At 46.4% G+C, this 9186-nt stretch overlaps 1 protein-coding gene across 1 annotated transcript in view; it reads left to right on the top strand.

The window, feature by feature from the left end:
• Positions 1 to 474: 474 nt before the first annotated feature.
• Positions 475 to 9186, top strand: part of CDS1 (CDP-diacylglycerol synthase 1) — a 33786-nt gene continuing 25074 nt past the window's right edge. Inside the window, exons 1-2 of the mRNA XM_075709409.1 lie at positions 475 to 576; positions 8716 to 8843. Coding sequence (XP_075565524.1) covers positions 475 to 576; positions 8716 to 8843 — 230 coding nt within the window. The remainder of the gene's footprint in view (positions 577 to 8715; positions 8844 to 9186) is intronic.

Genomic DNA, 9186 nt, shown 5'->3' with positions numbered 1-9186 from the left:
CACCCAGGAGAGAACAACCTTGAGGTGCAGGCCCGCGTGGCGGGGGCTTGCGGGGAGGCGCGGGGGGGTGGCGGGAAGCACGGCCGCGGGCGGGGACCGGGCCGCTCGCTGCCCCCGCCCCGCCCCGCCCCCTGCGCCGGCGGGGGCAGGGCCAGTGCCGGGGGCGGGGCGCCGGGCGCACCTGGGCCACACCGCCCCGCCCTCTCCGCCCCAGCCGCCGCCGCGGGGACGCGGGCGCTTCTCCGCTCCCGGGGCGGTGGGCTCCGGCCGCGCCCCCGAGCCGTGGCGGCGGCGGCGTCCGCAGCGAGAGCGCCCCCCGCCCCGGGGGGGGGCATAGCGCCAGGCTCCTCGGAGGAGAAGGAGGAGGCGGCGGCCGGGCTCCGCGGCGCGGCCTCCGCGCCCTCCCCGTCCCGATCGGCCCGGCCCCGCCTGAGCCCGCTCGCCGCCGGGTGGGCGTTGGGCTCCCGCGGCGCGATGTCGGCGCGGCGGCGGCGGAGGGCGGCCGCCGAGGAGGAGGAGGAGGAGGAGGAGGAGGAGGCGGCGGCGGCGGAGGAAGAGGAGGCGGGTAGCGATAAGGTGAGGGCGCGCGGCCGGGGGCCGTTGGCGGCCGTTGGGGCGGCTGTGGGGGCCCCGCGCGGCGAGGGGAGGGGCGGGCCCGGGCAGCGGCGCTGCCGCCCCCCGCGGATCGGCGGGCCCGGGCCGCCCCGCGCGTGGGGCGCCGCGCCGCGCCCCCTGCCTGGGGAAGGGACCCGGCCCGGCCCCGCCCCGCCCCGCGCGGCCGCGCCAGGCGGCCTCAGCGCCCGGTGCGCGGGGGTTAGGGGCCCACGCGTGGCCTGCCCCGCTGCCGTGTCCCGTCCCCCCCGGCGAGACTGAAATGGGAGCGTCCGGGTTCTCTCCGGGCCCGCAGCAAGAGCTCAGCGCCGCTGAGCTGTCGGGCTGCGTGGTGTGGTTCCCCCCTCGCCGGAGTCGCTGGGGCAGGCGAAGAGCGGTGATCTGCGCCGGTGAAAGGCTGTGTCAGCACCTCCCCAGCAACCGTTTCTGGTTTATGGCCTTTTAAGTGACAGGCATTCACCTCTGGCCCAGAAAGGACTTACAGTATGGCATTTCTGCTAAGGCAAGAGGTTTTTGAAATACTAAGTCTATGCATCAGGTTCATTATAGTGGCAAAACAGCCACGGTGCTGTTCTTTTGTTTGCCGTGGAGTTAAGGCTTATCTCTACAAAAGCTAAGCGCATCGCAGTTGCTAATTGGCTGAATAAAATGAAAGAGATGTTCTCATTTTGGTAACTGGAATTAAAAAAAAAAAAAAAAAAAAAGCTTTCCGATTGCTAAATTGAGTTTGCGATACATGGTGGAGGGCTCACGAATCGGTGACTATTTATTAAACCGGCACGGATGTCGAAGTTGCAGAGTGTGCAGTCTGCCTTAGGTGCTGTGGCAAGGAATTGGAAAGTGAAACTCAATAGTCGGTTTTTATTCTGTGCTTTGGTTGCGTGAACTCAAAGCCAATGAACTTGAAAATTTGCAGTCCTGTGCCGCATTGAGGGCTGTGATCAAATAAGGTAACGTTTAGACTATAGCTGTGCAGAGAGTATTTCTTTGTAGATGAGAATTAACTTTTAAACATGGTGTCTTGTAGCAGTGTGCTCGAAAAGTTGTTTTGCTGCAGAGTTGTTCAGGTTTGCTTTATTTTATAGGCTAGGTTCATTTCTGAGGTGCACAGTGAGCTGCCTTCAAAGAATTCTTCCTGTTCAAAGCCTCTACTCTCCAGATCTCAGAAGGGCGTACCTAAAACTTGCTAATATTATTCTTGGTTTACTTGCGTGATTTCTGGAGAGGAAAATGCTGTTCTCGCCTATAGGCCTACTGCGCTTTTACTTCAGCTGCTCGACAGTCTAGTGTTTCACCCAGTTTCAGATGGTGTTGAACAGAAAGACTGCTCCTGTGTATGCAGCTAGGATGTTGGTTACAGGAGATTAATTGCAGTATGCATACATTTGTGATGATCACTTGAACTGTTACATACGGAAAGCCTTTTCCATTGCACAGAAGACTTTTTGATGGATTATTTGGGGGACTCTCCTTGTTTCCGTTGGAGTTGTTCAACCCATCTACGATGTGCACAGTGCCGGTGACCCTTATCGTGGCTCACAAGCGATGTTAAGGATTGATTTTACATATTAAGCTGTCTTTAGTGCCATTGGTAACTGAAAAGATAAACCAGCATTTTGTACTGAGTTTTCTATCAGTGGATCACAGTTTGGCTCTCAGTTTTGAGTATGAGTACACAGGTACTCTCTGCTGTAGGTGATTTGATGGGAAGCATCTGGTCATCTGGATTCACAGATGCCACGTTATCCGCCTTCTTAGACGGTTATCTTTCTGCTCTACCTCTTGCCTGACCCTTACAACAAGTGGATAGCTTATTGTCCTTTGGCTATATGACCTATTTGGCATGGTAATTGCATATTTGGACCCAAAACTTGTTCTTTTGTTCCTAACTACTCAGGACGGCCATGATGCAGTGGGTTTCCACTGCTTCCTAGCACACAGCTCAGAAACATGAGCCTCTTCCTCACTTGTAATGAAGGAGAAAACTTGGTTGTCTCCTTTCATATGGTAACTGCTTTGTGCTGCTTCTGCTGTTGCTGACCCAATCAATCCAGACTTCCAGATATGTAAAGGCAACATGCTTTCAAGCACCTTGTTTGCCAAAGTAGAGAAACGCTCTGTGTTTGCTGAAGAACTCCACCAGCACTAACTATGCTTGTAGGGTTTTATCTTTTGTACTTTTAGTCCTGTTTTCAGTAGGTAATCTGATACTTTTCATGTTAGGCTTACTATGTCCATAGATGCTCATTTCCTACTGAATTTAAGTGAAGCTTTTTTTTTTTTTTTCTCACTTGCATGTTTTTTTACCATTAACTGGAAACAACTGGTAGCCATTTCTACATCCATATAATTTCAAATAAAAGTTAACTTCCTTGGTTTTGTATGAAGGAATATGGCACGCCCTTTGTGAAGCTTCTTCCTGAAGTTCCCAAGCTCTGCAAGTCTCGGTGTCTTCAGTTGCTCACTAGCTTGTTGAGCTGATGAGTTTTTGCAAAATTCCTGTGAACATGCCTTTGCCCTGCAGGGCTTTGCAATTTCACAAGTTTGTTTTCTTTGTGTTGTCCTGTGACATGCAAGAGTGATTTTTTGGTCATCCATTTCTTATTTGCTGCTGCTTTCCCTGGACGCTCTTTTCCTAAGAATGTCTTGTCAAAGTGCGTTCGTAAATACTCTGTGGCCCTTGGGAGCAAGAGGAACGATTTGGCATTCAGATACTTAATGTGTATAAGTCAGTTAAAGTTTTACAGATTAATCTGCGTGTGTTAATGCTTCTTTTAAAATTCCAGTTGTTTGCATTCTTTACTAAAAAGCAAGTGACACTGCTTTCAAACACTTCAAAAAAAATTAGCGTATCCTGGAAGTAATCACACAGTTATTCCCCTTTGTACTGTGCAGAGTTGTTGGAGTAGGACAGGGAGGGGTGGTGGAATCGTGTTGCATCGCTGGCCGTGGGAACAAGTGCAAGTTTGCCTAGGGTCATTGTTAATTATTTGTAACTAAAACAAGCCTGGAACCACTGACCCCTGTTTCTCCTGCTTTATTGAAAAAGCTGTTTCTGTTCCATGAGACAGCCCTTCCAAGGAATCAATTGCTAGATAAGTTGCTCAGACCTGTGAAGCTGGGTTTGGGACTTGGGTCTTTGATGCCCGAAACTTCTCAAACCCACTTGGAGATAAATGAAATTCCAGATGGCAGTATGGGTTATGGTGGAACAACACAGTCTGTCATGGATCACTTAGTTACTTCGACAGACTTCTTTTGGAATATCCAGAAAATGGATCTGTTTAATTTTCACAGAGAAGTTTGGCCACTATGCTGTCTGCTACAAGTGTGGTAATAATAATAAGGGCTGACTATTTCCAAACCTCTGTTTTCTTGGAAGTGGTGGTGAATTAGTACTAATGCAGATAGTAAAGGATCTGTAGGTTTCAGTCTTCGATTCAGTGTGCGCAGTTCTCTTGCTTGTGTTTCTGTGCGTGTCAGGCTTTAACAGTTCGGAAAAAAAAGGTTTAATTATTCAGGATCTTCTGACACTTTGATATCTTGACTTCAGAGGAAGGTGTCAAGCTACATCTAATTAAATACGCTACAATGTGGTCTAACTGAACGATTGACTTCATTGTAAAACTTATGAGAAAGACTGCAGAAAGGTCAAAGCTGGAGGAGAAAACTTACTTTAAGTAACACTTATACAGGTAAAATGACAATAATTAAATTCTTTTGCTTGCTGACTTTTTTCCACGTAAGCTCTTGGGAAATGTCTTCGTTTTCTCAGTTGCTCTTCATGTAGATGCTGCATTCTCCAAGAAAAACATATTTGCCCTCTACTTGGGAGTTCCTTATTGTGTCCTGGAAAAAAATGCAGTACAAGCAAAACATTGCAAGTGCCTTTGTAACTATAATAACTCTTGTGCATGGTTCACTCGGCACGTGTTAATTGTAGTGGAGGGCGTGTGGTACAAAACAGCAATTCAGGTGCGTATGTCCTTTTAGATGATGAAAGGTTGACATGTCTGTTTTTTTCTGCATGACACATGGCTGTATTCTGGTAGCCGTTGCAAAGTAGCCAGCAAGCAGAAATCTGCGTGGAAGCTTAATTTGTGGCAAGATGTTTTGAACCCCTGTCAGGGAGGCTCAGGCTCCTGACTGTTTGAGTTAATCCTTTGTATGGCCAAATATTTGTGGTCTGGTACAGAAGATTTAGCTTAAGGATGAAAGTCTTGTCTTTAAGAACACCAAAATTAAAACAAAACAAAACCCTACAACTAAATAAACTTTTGCCTCGGGGTACTTTGGAAATGGTGAAAAACGATGAGTGTCATAGTGTGTCAGATAGGCATGTTTCTTATGTGCTGAGCTGTTTGTAGTGTGTGAATAACTGTCATGTGTACCTTCTTCCCTGCACTTGTTAGGCCTGCATCATCTCAGTCTTGTTGGACTTGTATTCTACGAGCTGATCAGATAGGTTCTCTTGAAGGAACATGTGCCTTCAAATGAAGAGAAGCAAGGCAACGATCTCATTGCAACATCTATCTGTTACAGACACTTGGGATGTGAATCAAGGAGACAGGAGTGGCCCACGTTCTGCATGTAAAAGGCTCTGTCACCTGCAGTTTGAGAACTCTAGAAAAAAATGAAAACACCTCGGATCAAACATTTAATTTGGAGTTGGGGTTGAAAGGTGTCTTAGTCACTTAGGACAGTACAACTTCTGCTGTTTTCAATTAACCTTTGAAAACCTTGTAAATACCTGCTCATAGTATGAAACCCATGGCATTTCAATTAATACCCCTCACAGGACCTTGTTGTTACTGTGTTCAGCGTGGTGAAATCCCAGACCTGAAGAGCAGGAGAAGGAAGGGCTGCTTGGTTTCATACTGAACTCCAAAACTGCTTGTACAGGGTCAAGCTGAAGTAGCAAGACTCTTGATTGTTTGGTGGTTTGTTTTGTTTTGGTTTTTTTTTTTTGAGGGCTTTGGTGGTGATTAACTTAGTGTTTCCTTCCATAATGATTGTTGTTATTCGTGGCTATAAACTGGAATGTTTATGATTAATCATGTAAAATAACTAAGAAAACAATTAGCAAGAAAGACTTGCCCCCAGTGATGGGGTTCTCTAAGCGCTTCATGATGCAGAAGACAATTAACCAGCTTTTAGTGAACAACTTCCTCTTTGGCTTCTGACTTTGCAAATTAAATGCCTTATTCAGGAAATGGTTGTGGCCATTATAGCAATTAACTGGAAAATAAAGTATTCAAGATCATTTTTAAGGTATGTTACAAACGGAAGTTGAAGGTAGTTGGCAGTTTGTCTCCCACTGGTTATTGTAGCAATGTAAAGCTGAAAAATGACTGAATACACCATGTTCTACGCAACTTGAAAGTCGCACCAGCCAAGCTCCCAGTATGAAGCACAAGCTACTGAAAAACACGTTGGATAAACACAAACTCCTTCTTCAAGATGTTCGGATACTCTGAAAAATGCCATGCACCTGTGAATTCAGATATTGGAAATAGCAAATCTAAAACATTGCTTCTAATGAGGGGCATAAGTGACAGTTGTGTGTTAAATATCAGAGGGATAAAACTAAGTATGAATTTTTAATTTTTTTTTTTTAAATGTTTAAACACCAGTTGAGTATGGAAACATTTTCTGCAATACCGAAAGCCCAAAAATGGAACAAGAAAGTTTGGGGGTATCCTTAGTTCTGAGTGCTTAAAAGAGAGAACATCTCTGCCATGTGCAAGCAGGGATTAATATTAAAGATGCTAAGTCGTGGTCTTAGGGCCAGGATTACTGCCCATCATCTGCACAGTGAGTAGTGTCTTCTAGAACTGTACAGACAGCTTGCTGCACTCCAGTGCCGGCCAAAGTAGTTGGAACGTGGCTTTGGGAGAGACCTGTGATGCCCCCCGCAATCGCATCTGTAATTGATTTCCTAAGCTACGGTACAATACTATGAGAAGCATCTCTAAAGTACAAGGCTGCAAGCACAGTAAATTTTTATTTATTTATGTGCTTTTTCAGGCATTCTACAGACTTGCTGAAGTCTGGATCACAGAGTATTTGCTCTTTTTACTTGTATTAATTACAGACAATGTCTGTCTAATAATTATTCAACTGTGGGGTTTCAAGGGATAGGAAAAGCACTGACCATGTTTTTCAGAGAAGTAAATGATGTAAAATCCATTCAAGAACGTCATCTTGGGCATGTGTGTGGTACATAAAGTGAGTGAGAAAAGCACAGGCTTATGTTAAAAAAGAGAATTACTCGTCCTGTTGTTACCTGGTTCCCTGGTGCGTATGGGCAGCGCCAGCTCCCGGTCTCGGGTTCTGGAAAGGCAAAAGCAGCGCCTAAATGCAAAGGCCGGTGTTCTCCCTCGGACTGGCCACCCTGGGCGGTGGCGGGGCCCTGGGGCGGCTCGGAGGCGCCAGCCCAGCGCGGCCGGGGCTGCGGGGCGGGCCCGCCTGCAGCACCCTGGTCAGCTCCCGGCCGCCCGGGGCCGGGGCCGGGCCGGGCCCCCGCCCTCCCCGCCGCCGCTGCTGCTGCGCGGCGTCTGGGGGTAGGCTTAGCTTAGCCCTCGCCTTTGGACGGCGGCGTTTGAAAAGCCTGGGCCTTTCCGCCTGCGTCGTTTACAGAGGTCAGTCACTGAGGCAGTGGTTACACTGAAGCGTAACTTCCTGGAAAAGGCCAGCGGACTGAGAGGAAAAGGCGGCAGCCTACAGACAGAGCAATCGTGCGATGGCTGGGACTGTGGGCTGCCTTAATTCTGCGGTGTCTTATGGAGGGGTCGAGGGGGAGGATATATCTCTGTGGTCTTCCAAAATGCCGAAAATACTCAGAACAAGAGAAGAAAATAACATTATTAACGAAAAGTAGGAAAGAAAAGCGGTCACGTTCATGGAAATAGATTACGGAGAAAGAACCAAGATTTGTGATGAGGAAGTTGGAAAGAGAGGGAGACTGAGAAATAGCAGTATATAGCAGTGGTGAAAAAAGTTTTTAAGCACCGTTACTTCACGGTCCCCAGAGCTGTTAAGAACTGATGAACCTGAGGCGGCAAGGCAGGCTGGAAGCTGGTTGGGATTGTAAAGGAGTGAGGCAAGGCAGGGAGGTCAGGAGGAAGTTCAGGTCTCAAGAGAGCCAGACACTGAGCTAGAGACAGCTCTCTGCCTTACCGCTGCACCAGGGCCGAGTGCAGCCCTCTGACTCCCCCGAGTTGTGGTGTTTGTAACATTAGAACAGGTGAAGTAAACCATCAGCACACTCAGTGTTTGCTGTAACTGAGGGAAGAAGAGTCTTGACAGTCTACTTTGACCATTGGTGACAATTTGTACATTGTCACCAAAATATGTACTGCCTATTTTGCGTTTGGGTCAGACACACAGTCTGTCTAGATGGTGTCTTCCTGAGTGGTCACTAGTGAATACTGAAGAAACAACTGCGGTGTTGGAGTCGTACAAGAAATTATTCTGAGTAATACTGTGTCCATAGGACACTTGGTCACTTCACAGTTTGTTTTTTGGATCGTTCTTTTCAAGCCGGAGGGTTCAAGTCCTAGCACATGTATGTATGAGACTGTGCCAGCAACCTCTTTTCATTGTACAAAGGGACTGTTTTTTCATGCATTCCATTTCTTTTTTTTTTTTTTTTTTTCTTTATGTGATGGTAAATCACCAGAAGACCCTTCTCCTTATTCCATAAAAGGTTAGTTTGAGATGTTGGTGAGGGAATGTGTTAGAGGGTTGGGGATTTCTGTTAAACTGCTGTGTTCTATGTCAGCTGCAGTATTTCTGGAAACATATATCCTCATGCTTATGTAGGTGGTTTGAAAAAGTGCCTAGAATGTGAAGTTTCTTGAGCACAGCAGGGTAATGTCACAACATCCGAGTACTCGACTTCTTATAAACATTTATTGGGATACATTTGTCTCCTACCACATGTACAGTTTCACTAGTACACCATTGTTGTCTTTTTAGAAGGTAATGTAGATATTATCGGTTCCTAAAGTAATGCTTATGACTCTGAATACTGTTTGCTGACATAATAACTACTAATCTTGCGTGTTGTGTTGGTTTTCTTTTTTTTTCTTCTGGTCATAGGAAGTGGATTTGGAAGAAAGACTTGGTGAGTTGGATCTTAGAAGTGATTCAGATGTTCCTGATGTTCCTCCACTAACAGACAGCACTCCAGAAATCCTCAAAAGAGCTTTGTCAGGCTTGTCTGCCAGGTATGGTAAAACAGCTCTCAAATTTAATAGCTGCTGGCTAAAATTCTTACAGATTATGATGCAGTTTTAATTCTTACAGATTGTACTGCAGTTTTAAATTTCATATGATAGACATGAAAATTCAAGGATAAATTTTTACTGGATATCATTGATTTATTTATGCTTTGATAGTCCCTTCAGTGTAGTATTTTTTGCATATACGTGAAGATTGCCTATTGCATGCATTTCTAAGTAAACTGCTGCAATGTTTAGCTACAGTTTACATAAACATTTGCCATTGCTGAGTCTGAACATTGTAATAAAATGGGCTAAAGAATAGTCATTGGGTTTGATAACCAGAACA

This window comes from Pelecanus crispus, chromosome 4 (genome assembly GCF_030463565.1).
Source record: "Pelecanus crispus isolate bPelCri1 chromosome 4, bPelCri1.pri, whole genome shotgun sequence".
NCBI classification, from domain to species: domain Eukaryota; kingdom Metazoa; phylum Chordata; class Aves; order Pelecaniformes; family Pelecanidae; genus Pelecanus; species Pelecanus crispus.
Note: the sequence above shows the minus strand (reverse complement) of the source record. Positions and strands in the feature narration are given on the sequence as shown.